The sequence below is a fragment of the Engraulis encrasicolus genome, chromosome 4 (genome assembly GCF_034702125.1).
Source record: "Engraulis encrasicolus isolate BLACKSEA-1 chromosome 4, IST_EnEncr_1.0, whole genome shotgun sequence".
NCBI lineage: Eukaryota > Metazoa > Chordata > Actinopteri > Clupeiformes > Engraulidae > Engraulis > Engraulis encrasicolus.
The window spans coordinates 36,479,019-36,501,518 of record NC_085860.1 but is presented as its reverse complement, the minus strand read 5'-3'; the positions used below and the strand labels follow the sequence as shown (position 1 = coordinate 36,501,518).

At 44.9% G+C, this 22,500-nt stretch overlaps 1 protein-coding gene across 1 annotated transcript in view; it reads left to right on the top strand.

Annotated features, from left to right (window-relative positions):
* abcc8 (ATP-binding cassette, sub-family C (CFTR/MRP), member 8) overlaps positions 1–22,500 on the top strand; it is a 118,651-nt gene that overhangs the window by 50,422 nt on the left and 45,729 nt on the right. The window contains exons 16-21 of the mRNA XM_063197349.1: positions 1,303–1,375; positions 2,283–2,388; positions 12,586–12,618; positions 14,494–14,532; positions 16,500–16,598; positions 21,160–21,244. Coding sequence (XP_063053419.1) covers positions 1,303–1,375; positions 2,283–2,388; positions 12,586–12,618; positions 14,494–14,532; positions 16,500–16,598; positions 21,160–21,244 — 435 coding nt within the window. The remainder of the gene's footprint in view (positions 1–1,302; positions 1,376–2,282; positions 2,389–12,585; positions 12,619–14,493; positions 14,533–16,499; positions 16,599–21,159; positions 21,245–22,500) is intronic.

Sequence of the window (22,500 nt, the reverse complement as noted above, 5' to 3'; positions counted from 1 at the left end):
GTAAGCATATTGTAAATCGTTTTTTCCCCATTTTACACTGATTTCCAAATCATTAATCGAGTTTTTCACTGATTTCCCTAAATAGTCAATGTAAATGAAATAAAGAAACATGTGATTTGCATAACAATTTCCTATGCAATTTAAGTTTACTCTGAGCATTAATGCTTTAAGCATCTTGGTACTGTAGTAGGCCTTGCTTTCACTGAGTATTACACCTGAGGATTTCACTGACTTTTAGGGACATGCCATGCCATCTCTTGCTTGTCTCTCTGTCTCTGTCTCTATACTTCTCTCCCTCTCTCCCTCTCTCTGTCTGTCTGTATGTCTGTCTGTCTGTCTGTCTGTCTGTCTCTCTCTCTCTCTCTCGCTCTCTCTCGCTCTCTCTCTCTTTCTCCCTTTCTCCCTTTCTCCCTTTCTCCCTTTCTCTCTCTCTCACATACTATCTCTCTATCTCTCGTTCTCTCTCTATTTCTCTTATCTTCACTGTTTGTTTATAGACCAAATACATCTACTGATTGTTGCCCACAGCGAAAGGTGTTGTACAAGTGAGCCACATGTTTCCCAGGGCCAGTGTTTACACAGGCAGACCATTTCTGCTGCTCGAGTAGTGGAAAGCCCCGCACTCTTGAGTAAACTTTTTTTTTTTCTCCAAAATGTGTCATCTCAGGGCAGGTGCTATACTGACAGCAGAGTAAGCAGAGCAGACACTTTAAAAGTTAAAGATGGGCCACCGTTCACTGCTTGACTTTACAGATTTATTTTTCTTCACAAGAAGTCTGTAAAGCCAAGCAGTCTGTGGTGGCCCATCTTAAGCTGTTGAAACAGGTTTTTTTGGTAGTTTATTAAGAAACATAATTTTTCTTTGGCCAAAATCATAAACCATCATCAACCATCATCTATACATATTTGAGAGTGCCACTTTTCACTTCTCAACGGATGAACCAGGTTTCACACACCAGGCTTATGTACTAAGACTGGACTAAGATTTCTACTGAATCTTTATGCATGCGAAAATCTGTAGAGAGAGATACACACTACATGTAATAAAAAAACAAATGCATCAACTCGTGCATAAACACATTTTCACGCGCACACGCATTTTCTCCTTGTACATCACTTTAACATGAAATTCAGTGGACATGGAAGTACATTATATAACATTTTGCGTGAGAAGGTACGCACATACGGTACCGTAGTTTTTTTGTGCGTGAGCAAGTTCTGTGCATTTGGCCCCAGAAGACTGTATTCATTGGAGAGCTCTTCCCCTCAACAACTCCTCTCTCCTCTCTTCTGTTTGGGCAGATTACCAGTGGCTACTTCACCTGGGTGGATGGACCTCCCACGCTGTCCGACATTAACATCAAGGTCCCATTTGGTAGGTGTCCAGTGTTCTGTATATGTTCACTGTAAATAACAAGTGTGTGTGTGCGTGTGTGTGTGTGTGTGTGTGTGTGTGTGTGTGTGTGTGTGTGTGTGTGTGTGTGTGTGTGTGTGTGTGTGTGTGTGTGTGTGTGTGTAGGGCTGGGTATCACAGCCATGTTCCTGTATTGATTCGATTTCGATTCTTAGGGCTTTGAATCGATTAATCACGATTCAATTCGATTCGATTCATTCCGAATCAATTCAATCCGTTCCCTTCTTGGTGCCAGAATTTGCCCATAAAGATGCGGTTGCCTATTTTTATATAAAAATGTCAAAGGGCTGTGGCTTGACAGTGTTAACAGATTGCTAATTTGTAATAAGTGGGCCTAGGCCTAATTGACTAATACCTACTGGGTATTTTCCATAGACCTAAATGAAACAAAAAGAAAAAGAACCAAAAAATCGATTTTGTGCCCTGTGAATCGATTATGTGAATTTTAGATTAAATCGATCGATTATCGATTAAATCGATTATTTTACCCAGCCCTGTGTGTGTGTGTGTGTGTGTGTGTGTGTGTGTGTGTGTGTGTGTGTGTGTGTGTGTGTGTGTGTGTGTGTGTGTGTGTGTGTGTGTGTGTGTGTGTGTGTGTGCAGCATTAAGGACATTTTCGATGTAGTGTATCTACAAATATGCATAAATACTGTGTTGTGCAGATAAACTGGTTTAATGCAGAAAATCACGGGTACACACTCTGGATATTATCATCTAAGAAATAGAATAGTGACCATTGATCATGTGAGGCTGAGGTGTCTGTGTGTGTGTGTGTGTGTGTGTGTGTGTGTGTGTGTGTGTGTGTGTGTGTGCGCGCGCGTGTGTGTGCGTGTGTGCAAGTGCGTGTGTGTGTGTTTGTTTCTCTCAGGCCAGTTAACCATGATCGTGGGCCAGGTGGGCTGTGGCAAGTCCTCTCTACTGCTGGCTGCACTGGGAGAGATGCAGAGGATCTCAGGCACTGTAGTCTGGAACAAGTGAGATAAACACACACGCATACCGAAACACACACACACACACACACACACACACACACACACACACACACACACACACACACACACACATACAAGCACTCTCTCTCTCTCTCTCTCTCTCTCTCTCTCTCTCTCTCTCTCTCTCTCTCTCTCTCTCTCTCTCTCTCCATGCACGCACACACACACACACACACACACACACACACACACACACACACACACACACACACACGCACACACACACACACACACACACACACACACACACACACACACACACACACACACACACACACACACACACACACACACACACACACACTTTGCAGACTTTCAGAAGTATAAGCCACTCCTCTGAATGCAGATAGAGCCACACTCTCATACATACTAAGACAGCCGCATGTGTCACCTTGGGACACCGATAGTCATACACTCACATTACTGACATTGGTGAGTTGTAATGAATAATTTAAGCCCCCGACTGCTGTGGAAAGGGTATAATTTCGCAGATGACAGTGATCTGCCAAAATTCATTACGAAGGCATTGTGAATGTTACATGCAGGGCCACTGACTGCTTTGGCTGGGTGCAGGACAAAGTCATCCAAAAGGCCCCCCCACCCAATACTATCAATGTAATGAGGACCCAATTTTGCCTGGGACAACTGTCCCATTTGCCCTCCCCTTAGGGGCTTCCCTGGTTACATGTACACATTATAATATACAATACACATTTAAATATTGTTTGACGAATGCATTTTCATATTGAACTGTCTTTGACGGACCTGATTGTCTTGACTTTAAGATTAAAACCACCATGACCATAGTATGCAAATAATTATTCATTTCATAGTATGTATTAGGGCAGTCATGGGTAAGAGGTTGGGGTGGCAGACTTGTAGCCCAAAGGTTCGACACCCGACCCGCCAGGTTGGCAGGGGTAGTAATTAACCAGTGCCTTCCATCCTCCTCTATGACTGAGGTACTCTGTGCATGGTACCGTCCCACTGCGCTGCTTCCTTGTCATTGGGGGCTTCCCCCTTGCACAGCTGAGGCGTAAATGCAATTTTGTTGTGTTCAGTGTGCACTTGTGTGCTGTGGAGTGCTGTGTCACAATGACCATGGGAGTTGGAGTTTCCAAGGTGGGCTTTCACTTCACTTTCACATGCTCAGATACTTCGATACTAAATGTCAGCCATTGTTGTTTATGAGGGCTCACCCAGACTGTTGTCTTAAGCTTCCCCCTCATTACATCTTCTGGCCACCTGCCAGACATCTCTTGACCTCTCAAACACGCCAACGGCCATAAAGGGACTATACGATCTCCATTCAGAGCGAGAGAGGTGAGGAGGTTAGTAGTGGGAATGGTAGAGATCTAAGCTCTAATGCGATGATAACTCTGTGCTGTGCTGTCCTTGATAGTCAGTGGAAAATAGAGTGACAGCATCATCCATCGCAGGCTGTATCCTTGCAGCACCGGTCCCTCATCTACTACGCTACCTATCAGTCATGTCAATGACGTAAACATCTGAATGTCTGGAGAGAAATAGAGGTACAGGCAGGCGGCACACTTGACACGAAGCTGCATGTGCTTCATTTGTTTTGAGGTTTATGCCATTATCAGTCAGTCTCCGTGGGTTGGCAGTGATTGAATGTACCTGTTCAAGAGTCAATGCATTCCTGTCTTTCAGGCAATTTAATTTGAAAGGGTGTCTCCCGAAAATTATTAATGACCACTTATCTCAACTCAAAGTTTTCTAAGGTAGTCCTAAATAAAAGGTATGTAGATTATCCAATTCATTTCTAGAGTAGTGTTCAGAGTTATTACATTACTGTATGCACTGTATATAAAGAAGTCAGTGTGTTTGCCATCTTTACAACAAATATTTTATGTTGGTAACATATAAGCATTTGAAATGTATTTGTTGTGCTAGAGGAGGCTAAAGGCGGGAGGGGTATTCACTTCAAGCGATGAACATCAGCTGACTGGAGGTCATTTGTACATAATTACACAATGGCGACGGGCCGCAGGGCTGTTATTTTGATGCAGCCCAGGGCAAACAGCAGGTCAGATAAGAATATCATGGCATTAGATTATTTTACCCTTACCCGCTATGCCCTCTGATCCACAGCCAACAGGCCAATAGGCACACCCTGCAAATTGTGCCCTCTCATCCTCCAGAGAGACCCTTATCTTCATCATGTATCATGACAATGACACTGAAGATGCTGGGAAAAAGTGGCTGATTCGCTCCATTACCCATTTTCCAACTCAGTCATCGGTCAAACAGCATCCCGTGGGGTCCCCAAGCTGCGGGGGTGACATGCCACTGCTGCACGTCCATGTCTGTACCAGCAGGGTGCACACATCAAATTTGCAGACACAAACGCACGTACGCACACAGACAAACACACGCTCGCACACCCACCCACACAAACACACACACACACACACGCACACACACACACACACAACACACGGACGTGCGCGCATCCATGCATGCACGCACACATGCACACGCACAAACACACACTCTCGCACACACACGCACGCACAAACACACACACATACACAGGCACACATATACACACACACACACTCAGTAACAGCAAATCAGTCTCAAGCCTAATTCCTGTCTTTCTGTCTGCCGTGCTGTAATTGCCTCTTGAGGCTTGCTGAGAAGCAGATATTCGCAAAATAGAGTAGAGTAGAGTAGAGTAGAGTATCGTTTATTGATCCCAGAGGGAAATTAAGGTGCCAAGTAGCATACACACATAAATAAAGACATTACCCACAAGACATAATACACATATTTACACATAAAAATAATCATATATAGCTTACTGTTGCATACATTTTGCCAAGGCATCTCTCTCTAACACACACACACACACACACACACACACACACACACACACACACACACACACACACACACACACACACACACACACACACACACACACACCACACACACACACACACAAACACACAACACCCACACCAAATAAAAAGTGTAAAAAGTCCACAGTGTTAACATGTGCCTTAGCCAAGTGGCACATAGAAGCCAAGACAAAGTGTTCATAAAGTGTCCAGGAGTGTCCATAGTCTCTCTGCCTAGTACAATGTCCATAGTATTCCTTGGAAAAAGGATGGGGGGGGGGGTGTCGCCCCCTGTGTCACTACACACACACTCTCTCACACACACACACACACACACACACACACACACACACACACACACACACACACACACACACACACACACACCAAAAATAAAGTGTACATAGTGTCACCCGTGCTGGGTGGCCAAGACAAAGTTATCATCAAAGTGTCCAGGAGTATCAGTAGTCCAAGGGGTTACACACGTCAACTGTGTCTCTCCACACACAAACACACACACACCCACACCCACCCACCCACACATACACACACACACACACACAACCAACACACACACACACACACACCCACAAACACACACACACACACACACACACACACACAGCTGTGCATTCCAATGAAAGAGGAGGAGTCATAGGGTAAAGAGTCCAGGTAGATAAAGTGTGCAGGAGAGGGATCTGTTATGCAGTCCAGTCCCCTATGACGATCTCTCTTTGTGTGTCCTTCTGTGCAATGTTGAATAACTGGATGGCCCTGGGTACAAAAGGACTTTCGCAGCCTGTTCTGTCTTGCAGGAGATGGCGCGCAGTCTGAGGCTGAACAGGCTTCTCTGGTTGTCGAAGACTGGGTACAGGGGTGCTTGTGTAGTTGTCCAGGATAGAGTCTAATCTGCTAAGTGTCCTCTTGTCAGCTGTGGTTGTGAGGGCGTCCAGTTCTGTGCCTACCACAGACCCTGCTTTCCTCACCAGCCTGTCAAGCCGTCCAGCATCTCTCTTCCTAATGCTGCCACCCCAGCATGCACAGCATAGGAGAGCACACTGGCCATGGCAGCCTGGTAGAACATCTGCAGGAGTCTGTTGCACACATTGAAAGATCTCAGCTTTCTCAGAAAGTAGAGTCTGCTCTGTCCTTTCTTGTACAGTGCGTGTGAGTTAGCAGACCAGTCCAGTTTAGAGTCCAGGTGAACACCCAGGTACTTGTATGTGGAGACTGTCTCCACCTGTCTCCCCCTCAATGGAGACAGGCACCCAGGGGTGGGGTGGTTCGCCTGAAGTCGATCACCATTTCTTTGGTTTTGGTGGTGTTCAGCCGCAACTGGTTGGTTCTGCACCATTTCACAAAGTTCTCCACCAGTCCCCTGTACTCCCCCTCCTGCCCATCTTTGATGCATCCAACAATGGCTGTGTCATCCGAGAACTTTTGCATGTGGCAGGTCTTTGTGTTGTAGTTGAAGTCAGTGGTGTACAGGGTGAACAGCACGGGGGAAAGCACCGTTCCTTGTGGAGCTCCAGTGCTGCTGATTACAGTCTCTGACGTGAGGTCGCCTAGTCTGACAAACTGGGGCCTTCCTGTGAGGTGTCTGTGATCCAGTTCACCAGCCCCGTCTCCACTCCCATCTGCAGTAGTTTGTTTCTCAACAGGAGTGGCTGTATTGTGTTGAAGGCGCTGGAGAAATCAAAGAACATGATTCTAACGGCACTGCTTCCCTTTGTCCAGGTGAGAATGCACTCTGTGCAGCAGATACAGAAATAGCATCCTCAACTCCCACCTTCTCCTGGTAGGCAAATTGTAGTGGGTCTAGGGCGTGGTGAACTTGGGGTTTTCAGTATGTTGAGCAGCAGTGCACGCTCGAATGTCTTCATTATATGTGATGTGAGGGCTACCGGTCTGTAGTCATTCAGTTCTTTGGGGTGTGGCTTTTTGGGGACAGGTATGAGGCATGAGGATTTTCCACTGTGTGGGCACCTTACCCGCTTGCAGACTCTTATTGAAAATGTGTTGCAGTGGCTCAGCTAGCTCTTCTGCACAGATCTTGAGGAGTCTGGCGCTGACCCCATCAGGTCCCGTTGGCCTTCGATTAAGCCTTCTCAGTGCACTCCTGACTTGTCCTGTCGTAATGGTGGGGGGTGGCTGCTCCGTTTGCAGTGGGGGGGGGGGAGGGGAGAGGTTCCATCTGTGTCGGTGTGTCAGTGCAGGTTACTTCAGAGGAGGTGGGAGAAGGAGGAGGGAAGTCCAGTGTGAAAGCAGAGGGGAGAGGGGGGATGGGAGAGGTGCAGGGGACTTCAGAGGAGGGAGGAGGAGGAGGGAGGTCCAGTGTGAGTGCTGGGGGGAGAGGGGGGATGGGAGAGGTGCAGGGGACTTCAGTGGAGGTAGGAGGAGGAGGAGGAGGAGGGAGGTCCAGTGTGAGTGCTGGGGGCTGAGGGGGGATGGGAGAGGTGCAGGGGACTTCAGTGGAGGTAGGAGGAGGAGGAGGGAGGTCCAGTGGTGATTGCTGGGGGCTGAGGGGGGATGGGTGAGGTGGTGGGCTGCACAGACCAAAGGTGGTGAGGTGTCTTCAGTGGTGGGAGAGTGGGGAGGGGGGCACCGCGTGGTGGGAGTTGTGCCGCTAGCCGTGCAGTCTTCGGATGGGCAGTTAAATCTGTTGTAGAACAGATTAAGCTCATCCGCTCTGTCTTTATTGCCCTCAGCCCCTCCACTCTTGGCTCCAGAACCGGTCATCGCTCTGATGCCCTGCCATAACTGCCTTGGGTTGCTTTCCATCTTCCTCTCCACCTTCCTCCCATACGCCTCCTTAGCAGCCCTCAACTCTCTCGTCAGCTCCTCTGAGTACTCCTCAGCTCCTCAGCGTTGCCCTCCTTGAAGGCCTTCTTCTTGTGTTTCAGGAGTTCTTCTCACCCTCCTAGTCACCCAGGGTTTATTGTTGGGGAAGCAGCGCACAGTCTTGGTTGGGACTGCGACATCCATACAAAAATTGAGGTAGTCGGCTGTGCAATCAGTGATCTCCTCCAAGTTCTCACTGTCCTGCAGTACACTCCAGTGTGTGGACTAGAAGCAGTCTCTCAGCGCCTCTTCTGCCTCTGGAGTCCACACTTGACAGTGCGTGTTGTGATGGGGCGCCTCTGTACACTTGGTTTGTAAAACGGGCTGTAGCTGTATGATGTTGTGGTCAGAGGAGCCCAGGGGGGAAGGGGGGAAGCGTTGTATGCGTCCCTCACGTTTGTGTATAGTAGATCAATTGTCCTGTTTTTTCTTGTAGCGCAGTCCACATGCTGATAAAAGTTTGTCAGTGTGTTGTTGAGAGTGACATGGTTGAAGTCGCCCGAAAATTGCAAAAAAGGCCGTCAGTGTGCTGTGTTTGCAGCCTGGCAACAGTAGCGTGGATGATGTCGCACGCTGTGTCTGGGAGAGCCCGCGGCGGAATGTAGACGCAGATCACATGGCGTGCGTGAATTCCCTAGGCAAATAATAGGGACGCAAACTCACAGCAACCAGTTCCAGATCCTTGCTGCAAAACGTCTCTTTCACAGTGACATGTCCTCGGTTACAATATCTCTCGTTGATGTAGACCAACAGTCCCCCACCCCTCTTCTTTCCCGCGAGTTTTGTATCTCGGTCCAGTCTTACCATACTGAAGCCGGGCAGTTCAACTTCAGCGTTCGTCACGTTGTTGTTCAGCCATGTTTCGGTCAAACAGATCAAGCTGGCTTCACGGTACTCCCTCTGATCCTTAACCAGAGCAGCCAGCTCGTCCGATTTATTGGCTAGAGAGTTCACATTTCCCATTACAATCGCGGGAACAGGGGGCTTACATCTCCACTTGTTTTCCCGACGTTTAATACGTACGGCTCCTCCAGAGCGTCTTCCACACGAAAACAAAACAAGTCCTTCGGAATGTTGGCTGGGATTGCGCATGGAGACTTGCGAAGTGCCATCAGCTGATTCCTTGAGTATGTAAGTCTCCCGTTGTCCGGACGAACTCCAAACTTATCCATATCCATAGGATATAATTTAAGACACCGTGTGGTGTTCAGGATTAAAGAAAGAGATAAGTAGAAAAATACAAAAAGACGAAAAACAGAGACAAAACACGGAGCTACTCGACTTGCAGCCATTCACCAGGCGCACCGGAAACTAAATAAAATAATCAATTAATTAATTCGTAAATTGACCTGTGAGTCATACCTAATTAAAAATCTAGCCCTTATCAGACAGACGCCTAATTGGTCATCTGGAGTGTGAAAAGTGGGTTTTTATTTATTTATCTATCTATTTATTTATTTATTTACTTATCTATTTATTTGTTTATTTATGGTCATTTTTATTGTTTTCATGAACCGTGTGTTCAACCGTGTGTTCTCTCAAGCAAAAACACTGACCTGTACATGTCCTTTACACCAATGCCCTTTCAAGTGTCAGTCAGTGACATGTCATTCCCCATCGTGGTCAGTGCATTCTCTGGCACTCACAATTAACAAGGTGTCCATGCGTTTGGTCGGACACAGCAGATTACTAGTCTACCTCTAAAACCAAAAAATCGAGGGGAATGGAAATTGGCATTTGTGAGATGCCGGAAGATGATCAATATTTTTCCCTAACTATTACCAATAACCAGTATCGCCCAATCAATACAAATCAATGCATGACTTGAACCGCTGTGCCTTTGTGAATCAGCCTCAACAAAGAATAGGAATGAATGAGCAAAGTGGGCTTAACACTCGGTCAGCTGAGTGAGTGTGAGTGAGCTACTTTCTATGTTTACCTCTCAGGGGACGCCATCTGTGAAAAGTCATGGACAGCTAAAAGTGTTACCTGCCTGAGGCCATGTAAATGCCATGCCACTGGCCTAGCCTGCGACAGCTGTGACATTGTGGTGGTGTGACAGTGTGTGTGTGTGTGTGTGTGTGTGTGTGTGTGTGTGTGTGTGTGTGTGTGTGTGTGTGTGTGTGTGTGTGTGTGTGTGTGTGTGTGTGTGTGCGCACGCGCGCACGTGTGTGTGTGCGCACACGTGTGTGTGTGCGCGCACGTGTGTGTGTGCGCGCACGTGTGTGTGTGCGCGCATGTGTGTGCGTGCATGTATGTGTGTGTTTACATTAGCATTAGGTGAGCCTGTCCCCTTGTTCCTTGGACATTCTACACACCACATTGTTTACCATGATGCCCCTGCCTGCCTTCTAGGAATTTGGTACGGATTAGTTATTTGGCTCGTGAGAAATTGCTGCAGAAACCATTTGGATCTTGTTTTCACACCACACAGAACACAGAGACAGGAATGATTACACCAGTCACTGTGTGAAGTGGATGAAGCGTACAATCAAGCTGTGGTGGAGCTAGTAAATGGGCTTACTGCCCTCCTGCCTCTGACAGGAGAGACTAAATAACAAATTAAGAGGAGGAAAAATAAATGTCTTCAGACCGAATAGCTTCCTTGTTGTGGTTTATTTGATAAAATTTGCACATTCCAGCGCGTAAATGAAGGTCTTTGTCAGGTGTCAGGTGCATTATATCAAAGAAAGACCTTTGTTTGGTTGAAACGTGTACATTTTATCAAATAAATGACAGCCTATGGAGCTATTGGGCATGTGGATAGATATTTTTCCTTTTCATCTGTTTTGTATCCAGGACCCGAGACTGTTATTTTGACAAACGGTATGTGCACCTTTTATACATTGTTTCCCACAGAACACAAAGATGAAAATGATCAAGCTGGCTACTCTGAAAAGATTCAGAGCTACATTCAGGACATTTCAAGCTTGTGAATGGCCTTAAGTGCCTACTTGTCTCTTTGTCAAGAGTGAAAAAGAATACAAAATATCTGCACACTCCCTCACCTTCATTTATTTGATGAAACATGTAGAATAATGTTTCAGCCAAACGGATGTGTTTCATCCAATAAATTGTGACACGGCACTGTGATCCTTTTCATTTGTTTAGTTGTTTCAAGCATCCGAGACAGTCCTTTTGGGATACGTTTATATGCATACTATCCACACATTTTCCACAAGATTTACACATTATTTTCTCTAAAAAAGACAGACTGAAATGAAATGAAAAGATTACATTGGTCACTGTGTGCAGTATTGTATCTCAGGGCTGTATTCAGCCCGTACTGTGCGAAGTGTCTGAGAGCTATAGTCAACCTGTACTGTGCGAAGTGTCCAAGAGCTATAGTCAACCTCTACTGTGCAAAGTGTCCAAGAGCTATAGTCAGCCTGTACTGTGCAAAGTGTCCAAGAGCTATAGTCAGCCTCTACTGTGCGAAGTGTCCAAGAGATAGTCAACCTCTACTGTGAAAAGTCTCCATAGCTATAGTCAGCCTATGTGAAGCTTCTGAATGGGCTTCCTGCCCTCTTCTCTGTACGTCGTTCTTGTCAGGAGTGAGTTACACATTATTTCCCTGTGGGGAGAGGAAGTCTTCATCTCTCTTCCCTCTCCGTGTTTTCTCAGCGTTATTCATGAGCGCAATGACCCCCTCCTCAGTCACGTTCAGACTCTGTGGGAGCGGAAGATAATGGCCTTTTGTGTCACTCCGCTGAAAAGCAAACAAAGCAGCCTCACAGTACTTGCTGGGAAGACTAATTGTGAGATATCAGTACAGTAAATGTGTGGTCCAATAGGCCGTTATTTCCAGTCATGCATGGATGTCATGTTTAGATTGTACTGTATTGTTTTAGGTTGTACTTAATTTTCCTTTTTCCTGTTACATTACTGTAATTAAGCAGAGTTTAAAAAGTATGTATCAGCACGTTACATTGTAATGTGTACCACATTGGTTAGGTTCAGGAATGTACACTGTAAGTACATACATTAATATTCCATTCTCATTAATGTACTTTTAGATGCATTTAAGGCGCATGTGTAATAGTCTTGTGATGCGTATGGTATGTCCTGTCTTAAACAAGTATTGCTCAGGCAAAAGAAAATCAACTGTTCAATAAGGAATGTTGATCATGGAGGAGTGCTGCTTCACTTTTTTCTCATGCAGGTGCACTTTGGCTCAAGGAAGTAAAGCTGCTTAAAATTATGGCCAGACTTAGCTCCAGTGGTGGCTGTTGATAAGGTCTACCAAAAATTCCAAGGTACACTGCTGGTTAAGTTAAAAAGCCGGGCTGACGCGTTGCGACTACTGTCTTCTTCAGAGCCTAAACACGGTCTTGCTCAGGGATACAAAAATAATTTTAGTGAAAACTGACAATTAAGTACTATCGTATCATATTGTACCGTATCATATCGTATCGTATGGCAAAAAAGAATCCATAAAATTAAGTGTTCCCTTGCTTTGTTTCCTTTTTTGCAGCCTTCCAACCCCGGACTCTGAAGGTGATGAGAGGTATTTTCTGTTTCCCCCTTTTATATCTACCAAATGCCATTTCCAATATATTTGTCTTTACTACATTTCAATATATAGTACGAGTATATGGTAAGATATTAAGTGGGAATTGCAAGCTTACTTGACGCTTAAATGGAACTAGTCAGTGGGAAGTGTTCTTGCCCGTAGTAGCCAAAAATAAATCACCATTTGCAGGTTGCTGGAAAGCAGTAAGAACAAGGACCTGAGCTGCATTGCAGCCCTCTCTGAAGGACTCCCACTGAGTGTGTCCTCTGACAGTAATCAGTCTTCTGATAAGTGCTTACAGTACATCTGAGAGGAAAGTGTGTTGTTCACGGTACAATTTTGCGGTGTTAATTCAACACTTAAAAAAGAGGGACTAGAAAGGTGTTACATTTGACTCTCCATGTGTAGAGGTAATGCTGCAACATTTACTGTGCTGTTGTCCTCTAAACGCGTTCACCCTTGATGCGGTTTGCTGCATGGCTGCAGCTTTTCTTTCATGACCTCTAAAGGAGCAAGCTCTCCTCCTGTGAGCCTTTAGGAATGTGTACCTGCTCTGCCGACAAGCAGGGGAGAAACACGAACGGCCACAGAATTACATCCAGTCCACATCCTGTAGGGCTGTAAAAGGATTTGGTAGATGGTCTTCAGAGCTCTGTAACCACTTCACTGGTTATCTCCCTGAGCCATTACCAGGAGAAGATGTGACAGGACTTTGCCCCTCCACCTCATTATCTGCCTTGCACCGCATAGCCCCAGCCCAGCACAGAATGAGAAAAAAACAGACATTCTGTCCATTGGAAGTGGTTTTAGGCATTTCAAGACTTACGTATGAATACCTGGAGACACACTGTACATTGCTAGAAAATGCTACCATTTGGGTTTATACTTATGTTAATTTGTAGTCATCTCCCTCTCATTTATACACTTCCGGCTTATTTTACCTGGTCGGATGAAGCAATCTCTGCATGGTAGTGTGGTGGAGTCTGGCTTTTTTAATAGGAAGCATCTTGACTGTCATTGACTAAAACAGGGCACATATGGTACAACGTTCGTATGTATGGTACAGTATGTCGGTAAGTTGGTTGTTGGCCAAGGCCTTGTGCTTTATGCTGCGTGGTCTCGGTTGGATGCCGACCCCCCACAGTTTTCACAGCAGCCTCCCCCTCGGCTTGGTAGTGTAGTGACAAGGACGCAGTAAGGACTCCCACGTCCCAGCGGATGTGGCACGGATATTGCTGATCATTGCACTTTATAGTACAGACCAACATGGAATGTTTCTGCTTTCAGTGTGACGATGAAAAAGATCTCTTGTTGAAGAGTAAATGTGCGACGAATTTGACTGCGGTAGATTGTACCTCACACACAGGATAACACAGCAGTGTTCTATACAATATATACAATATGCTAAATACAATAGACAATATGTACCTTTGTGGACCTTTTAAGACCAGTGGTATACATACGCATGTAAGCAAATATTACATTGCCAAAATATTATCTGATACTGAGTTCAAATGTGTTCGTATTATTTGATTTGTGTGCAGCATTGAGTTTTTTAATGATTTTAGTGTACTACGGAAAACTCGCTTAGATGTCCAAAAGCTTGGGGCTTGTGGTTTTGCCTCAAATACCCTCTTGTTAGGCTAAAGAGTAGTGGAAGTGCTATTGCATTAGTTGGGGGTCATTGATTCACCCCAAATGTGTACACCTAATTAGCCGTAGAAACCAACCACCTGCCTATAGATAAGGCGAAATGTGATTAATGTGTGTGTGTGTGTGTGTGTGTGTGTGTGTGTGTGTGTGTGTGTGTGTGTGTGTGTGTGTGTGTGTGTGTGTGTGTGTGTGTGTGTGTGTGTGTGTGTTTGACAGTCCCACAAGTAGAGATGCAGCTGGAGATGGTGACATCAGGTAAGCCCTTCCTTTGTGTAAGACAGACTTTTGGATTTTAAATTGAAACTGTGCTTGAAGGACATTTTGAAAATTAGTCTCGCACCAATGCACATGAATACACAGAGATATTACAAATAAATGATGCAATTTGCAGTACACAGGAAGAGACAATGGTTAATGGCTTTGGCAATAACAATGGTTTGGGCAATTCATTCTTAGACTCTAAACTTTTTGTTTTCCCACGGCAGGAAGAGAGATACCCACACATTGCAAATAAAATTTAAATGTGTTAACCAATGCACTTGAGTACATAGATAGTAGCTTGGACCATGGCGTTTCAGACTTTGTCAACTTTGTTTAGGGCCCTATGAAATCTGTTTTAATTTTTTTCAAATTCAGTTGTATTTTTTCTCAAATTCCTTTTTTTCTGATTTATTTTTGTCATATCGGATTTTTTACATTTTTGAGCTTATTTTCACCTCTCACCCCCCAAAAAATCTTATTTTTTTAGTTATTTAGTTCCTACTGGTGACTGGACAGAGCCAGCCACTCGTGGTTGAATGAAAGGTACAGAAAAGAGAAGTAAAATTATCTACTGATTTTTTGGTAATATCAACCCTCAAAAACATTCCAGTTAATACGGTAGTTGAAATGTGTATGCGCACATACTATATAATACACACACCCAACGAGAGGGGATTTCACCTCTGCTGCGCTGAAGTCGGGCTTGCCTGGGGGCTGCATCAGTTTCTCTCGAATAAGTTTGGCTTTATTGCAACGTGCAGCTACTACATTACAGTACAGTTTTGGTCAAGTAATATGCAGGCATTATATTGCCTTGAAAAGCTACCGTCTACCGTTTCACACGAACACATGTTTTCAAAGATGAACCTTTTCCTCTGAGGATTACTTGACCGTTTTCAAAGTTTTGGTCACTATACTTCATGGCCAACAAAGTTAACAACACAGGATCGAAGCATTGCCTGAACAGTTTTTATTTTTCAACGGTCACATCCATTGTAACATACTCCAAAGTCATGCCTCACACAGGATGATTTCATTGTTTATGAAATCGTAGTGGAGAGCCAGCCGTCCGTCCTTTCTGTCGCATCGCATGTGTGGTAACAAACGGACAGAACAAACGCGCTTATTCCTGAACTATTTACTAGGGAAACTTTGCCTACTTTTGACATGTTGAGTTTGGGGATTTCTTCACTGCACTGACGGGCCAGTGTTAGGAAGGGAGACAATTAAAGCGCAGGAGATTCGTTCATGCGCTGACATGGATCATGGATCTATGCCGCATAGAACTTTTGTGCATCACCTCGCGTGGGCCACATAATGTTGTGACCAGACACATTTTGTGGTTGACATGTCTTTGGACTGATGACGAAAATAATGGATTTTTAATATTATCATAAGAAATGTGCAAATTCCGCGCAATTCCGCGTTTATGACCAAATTCCGTTTTAATGTCCACATTCCTTGATTCCGTATCACGGAAATCATAGGGCCCTATTTGTTAACTTGCAAACTGTAAACCTGTTTCCCCGTGGCAGTAAGAGAGAGACCCATATACAGGGCTGATAGTATTCAGGCTCCATGCCTGATTTCAGGCTTGACAGAGTTTGCAAAAATAAAAACATTGATAATAATTAGCCATTAGGTTATTCTTATCTCAGAAAATGTTACAGTTTCAGGGTTTTCTTCCTACTATCAGGATTGAATAATGGTCATACACAGGCTATTAAATGTTTGAATACTGTGTCAAAATAGGCCTACGTTACGTCATTTTGCAGTATCTTGTCGTCGTCGTTAGAGCAGGGAAATAAGTTCAGGCCTAGGATTTTTTTTCACTATTACCCCTGCATATATTGCAAATAGATTTAGAATATTAAAAAAAAATAATTGTGGCACACCAATGCACTTGGATACAGCGATACTATGTAGTCTCAGACTGTTACGTTTTGTTTCCCCTGTGACAGAAAGAGAGGCTCGGTGGCGTACGCCTCCCAGAGGCCCTGGCTCCTGAACGCCACCCTGGTGGAGAACATCACCTTCGAGATGCCCTTGATCAAGGAGAGGTGGGTTTGAGAGTGGAATCAGAGACATTCTACATGAGACTAAACACTTGATAGAAATGCACAGGAGCGATTCATGCCAATATGGTGTGTGCTTGCACGTCTCCCTCCTCTCTGAAAAAAAGAGGCAATTGTCTACTGAGCTGCGCCGTCACTGATCCAATCATCTCACAAACAAATGTTGCTCATGCACAGTTGAAAAATATAGAGAAATAGCGGCCCGAAATAGCTTCCCTGAGGCGTCACCAAGATGGCCACCAAGCGGCCATCTTGGCGACTTATACAGATGGACTTGGGTGGAGTGTCCTATACTCTCTGGCTAGATCTCAATATCTATCCTCTGGATGCTTCCTCCATCCTCCAACCGTATGCCTTGGGTATCATTGAGAAGGATGTCTCAGTACACAAGAAGGTGTGAGGACAAGGGTGGAGGAGAGAGGAGAGTTGCCAGAGAAAGCAGGCTGCATGATTGTGCTTGATTCCTCTATCGTTCATTAGTTTCTTCTTTGATTGATCCATGGGTGGAGGGGAGATAATGGAGGAAACAAGGAGTCAATCAATTTCCTCGTATGGCCTTTGCATATGAAGAAACTGATGATGAAGCCGACTTGACTTGACTTACAAATCAAGGGCCTGAGGGCAGATGAATTACAAAGTACATTGTAAGTAAGGGAATGTACCCATAGTACACTTAATAGCCCTGCAACGATCATTGGAGAGCTGACTTCAATCACTCACTGCCAGTGTAACAATGTCGGTCTTGATCCAGATCCAGTCTAAATTGGATAAGTACTAAAGTATTAACCGCAGGTCAGAGAACAGATTAGGCTAACTTAATTAAGTCCATTCATCTATATCCAGGTCTGTTAACGTACTTTGTGCAAAAGCAGGGATGCACGCCAAGGGCTGAGGCTTATCATTTACCGTAGCACATTTAGATTGGTATTGGTTACAATCCCTGGAACAATGTGGGCTAAGGTGCCTTGGCCAATGCCACTTTGTCCATGGATGTCATGGGATTTGAGCCAACAATGTCCTAAGACTGTCTCCCTAAACATTAGGCAATGGCTGCCTCAAGTATTAGATCACAAATCATTTTACAATAGTTAACACCATGTCGCTGCAGTAGGTCTAAGTATGTAGTATATTGTATGGCTCTGTAAACCATTGGCCCTGTCTGGTATCTGTACAGCAAAGGGTATTCAGATGGAGAGCTGACAAGTTTGTGGTGCCAGATGCGACAGCAGTTGTGAGCTGTGAAAGTGTTCAGCAGGCTGTTGAAGGCAGCCCTTTAAATAAACGGAGACTGGCTTTAAGCCTTATGTTGTTTTGGATGTGTCAACTTGTCTGTGATTTACTTTGCCTCTTGGCTGCACAAGCACCATATGCTCTCTTTTTGCCCTCCGTTTATACACACTTGGACACACAGACATGTGCACAAACAACACACACACATATATGCGTGCATGACTGCATGCATACTTGTAGTTACACCCCACCCAAAATCAATACCAAATTCATTCTTTGTACTCTTGCATGAATACAGACTCTCTCTCTCTCTCTCTCTCTCTCTCTCTCTCTCTCTCTCTCTCTCTCTCTCTCTCTCTCTCTCTCTCTCTCTCTCTCTCTCTCTCTCTCTCAAATGCATACACCTAAGGACACACTAACATACACATTTGTTCTTTCTGCTGCCTACCTAATGGTCCATCTCTTGAGAAGCCAAATAGCCTCTGACTTCCTGTTGCCATGGTTACAATAATACATGGACTCTGATGTTTGCTCTTTGTCATTTGCTTCTCCCATTTCTCCTTGTGTGCATCACTCTATTCATTGCCCACGTGTTTCACCTTAGTTGCAGCCCCATTTTTCTTCTTTCCCCTGTCTTTTTTAACCCTTTTTATTTCACATTTCCTTATCCTGGCCATTTCACCAGCCTACACACTTCCACTGGATTACTTTTTCAAACAGTGGTAGACTACCGTTTGTTCCCATTGGCATAGCAAGGCGGACTTCTTATAAATCTTTACCTGTTTTTCAAACAAACCCTGATGCACCGACTTTTACACAGTATCAGTGTTGTTTCCTGGAGTCACAGGGTGTTTCAGATCTCACAACAGACATCCTCATCCAGATGACCCAACCTGGGCTGATCAGACCCCGGTTTGTGTTCAAGTGGCATTTTACTTCTCCCACCTCTCTCCCCTCTTCAGCCAGAGACATCTGGACACTTTCTCTGCCGCCTCTGCGTTGTCTCTCTTTAGATTGGCACCGGTTATGCCTAGTGTGCCGTAGGCATTGCTCAGGGAGTGGCTGGCAAATCCCCAGCTCCCCACCTGTGTTGCCAAATAAGCTACTTTGTCGCTAGACTTAGCAACTTTTTTCCGTCCCTGGCGACTAAAAACCTAATCTAGCGCCTGAAGAGACTTTTAGGTGAATCTTGCAACTTTTAAAATGCGCCTTTTCAGTGACAAAATCATTGTTTTTCAACATAATTGTAACTCTGCGCCACAGTCAGAAGCGTTTCCCACAGTTAAGCAGGGCTGCTGGTTAGCTCTGATCTCCAAAAAGTAGCTAGCACTGCACATTTGTATTATGAACGTAGGCATCAGGGCTTGACACTGGCACCTGCCAACCGGCCAAATGCTGGTAAACAATTTCAGTGTCACAAGCCAATTTGACAGGTAGCTTATTCTATGGTATGACATATCAGAATACTGTATATTCTGCACGTTGCCCTTTGTGTATCAATTGTCTGTATTTAAGTTCAAGAAAAGGCTCACTTACTCAGTTTCTATTTGTTTGTTTTATTTCAATGTAGAAACCCATGCACTCATCTTCTTGCTTTAAGCACCTCATCTTCTGAGGTTAGATGTACAGCGTGATGATAAAAAATCTAATTTTTGGCTAGTAGAATAGCAGGATGGCTAGTGATTCGGGGGAAACCACTAGCCATAGTGGCCGGCAAGCGAAAAAGTTAGTGTCAAGCCCTGGTAGGCATGTGGGCACGTTTTCTATAGAACAGCGTGACGTGTGTGACGCTGTGACGTCATACATAACGTCATGACGTTATCTAGCGACTTCTAGCAACTTCTCAGCGAGCCAATAGCGACTTTGGCTGATTTTTTTTGGCAACACTGCTCCCCACCTTCACTGGCATGCATATGGTCCTCCAGCCATTCCTTAAATAGTCCTCCACGAGCTCCTGGTACTTCTCCCTCTTTCTTTCTCTCCTGTGCCTCCTCCATCCTATCTTCCCATGGAACTGTTAACTCGAGCATGACGAGTGGCCTTGTAGCCTCAGAGAGCAGGATATTGGTTACCAGACAGCTAGCAGAGGAAGTGTTTATGTATGATGTGATGCCGATGACTTGATATGCCACATTTGAATTGTAGTGTGTTGGCAGGCCTATAGTCAGACCAATTAGCCTTTTTCAGCTCGACAAGTTGACATTTTTCTTGTCACAGCATGATCGTAAAAATGACTACCGGTTTCCATCGAAAACAGTGGGGTGTGAGTGAGTATATGACTATGCTACTTTTCCTGCCTCCAATACATTGAATCGAATCGAGTGTGTCTGACGTCATGTGAGGGAGGCTAATTGCTTCCAAGACATAACAAAATGGGCAAAGGGAGATTTGTCCGTCCTTCCATTCCTCCAGGGAGCACTTCTCAATGCACCTGTTGCTTTAGAAAACCATCAAAAAAACAACTTTTCAGTTCCAGGATGCTCCAGACCGTATGGGTATAGCCAAAAGAAAACTTTCTTTTTTCTTGCGCAATGTTTCTTCAATACCTCAACTTTGTGTTGCACCTGTTGCTTTAGAAAACCATCAAAAAAACAACTTTTCAGTTCCAGGATGCTCCAGACCGTATGGGTATAGCCACAAGAAAACTTTCTTTTTTCTTGCGCAATGTTTCTTCAATACCTCAACTTGCAGATAATGCAAAAAAATTAAATCACACAAAAAGGCGGGAAAAAAAATCTTTATTTGCAATTTTCAAAGTTGTTCGTGGCCTGTTCTCGTGGCTAGTCACATACTGTGTGAACACATTTGTCGGTAGGTATGGGAACAAGCACTGGCACAGTTCTCTGTCCGTGTGAAAATGCAACTAGAGTACCTTTGTACCATCTGAACATTTGGTGACTTCAACTCTTGTGATCACAGCATCAATTGTGCCAAGTGTGTCAAGGGCTTTTAGTTACAGGCGCAGGTGCTAGAGTTTCTGAGGAATGTAATCGATAAGACTAGCTAGTGCTAAGCAAGTGGCAGAGGTTATGATAAACATCTCTGGTTTCACTTGTGGTGTGGACTGTGAAGGTTCATTTCAGCAATGGTGTGTGTGCGATGTATGTATGTGCATGTGTATGTGTGTGCGTGAATTTGTGCGTGTGTGCTTGCTTGTGTGCTTGCATGTGTGTGTGTACGTATGTGTGTGCTTGTGTCCAACATCTTCAAAACAGGAAGTGGACAGTAGGTTAAAGGTCAAATAGGCCACTGTGTTCTACTAAGTGTACAGTATATACTGTATGTACTGTATGCTGTCCTCTTGTCTTGTGTGTAGATATCAGACGGTCATAGATGCCTGTTCCCTGCAGCCGGATATTGACATCCTGCCACAGGGAGACCAGACGGAGATCGGAGAACGGGTCAGTTCAGTTGTTTCCTAAACTTCACCCCTTCTCTCGGTGTCTCTATCACTGTCATTGTCTCTGTGTCTCTGTCTATATATCTCTGTCTTTGTCTCTCTCTCTCTCTCTCTCTCTCTCTCTCTCTCTCTCTCTGTCTCTCTCTCAAGCTGACACATACACACTCACGCAAGTACACACACACACACCATCACTTACACATGTACTACATTTTATTTCATTACACACAAATGCCCACAGACGTACACCCCCACCACCACACACACACTTACAATTATAATACCGAAAGCCACCCCCGGTGCGTATGCATGTCCTCATTACCAATGGGCCACAGTACTGATTAAAGCCGTTACTTTATCTAATTGCAATCAGGCCTCTGGTCCTGATGGTGGATTGTTGCGCCGGTTAGTTATCCCCTTAGGGCCTTTAGTAATGAAATGTAAATTAAGTGTGTGTGTGCATATAGCATGTCTACAAGTATGTACCACCACCAGGATTTCAGTGCTTTTCATCTCAGTAGCAGTTGAGGTGTCTGTGGGTGGTGGGGCGTGGGGGGTATGTAGAGTGCGCTCATGCTCTGTGTGTGATGTGTGATGCCAGCACACTCTAACAGACATGTGAACCCTCAGGGTCGACACGGTGGAGTTATTCCACTCGGCTGCCTGCACCCTCGTTTGTGTGTGTGTGTGTGTGTGTGTGTGTGTGTGTGTGTGTGTGTGTGTGTGTGTGTGTGTGTGTGTGTGTGCGTGCGTGCGTGCGTGCGAGCGAGCGAGCGAGCGAGTGAGTGAGAGAGACAGAGAGAGAGTAACCAAGGAATGGAAGGAAGATGGAGAGAAAGAAATAGAGCGATATGAGAAGAAGGGATGAATTGAGAGGGAAAAAGGGATGGGTTATTTACATATTTATGTCTTTCGTTTACTCTTGTCAGCCTTTGTTTTTCTTTGCATACCCACCTCTGCTTTGCCCTCCTCACCTCTGTCTTTTTCTATTTCCAATTTCCTCAGCTGTCATCTTGTTGTAGGAGTCTCTCTCTCTTTTTCTCTCACCCCCCCCAACCCCCACCCACCTTCCATGCAAGCCTGACCCATATAAATTCTCCTGCAGTCATTCTTCATTTCTCCATCGCTACCATCTTCCTCTCTTGTCTTTCCATTTCGTGTCCCTCCCCTGAACCATCCCACTCCCCCTGAGGAGGGAGAACTGGTGGCTGCTGATGTTGCATGTGAAATACTGTATGTGAAGCTGGATTATCTAAC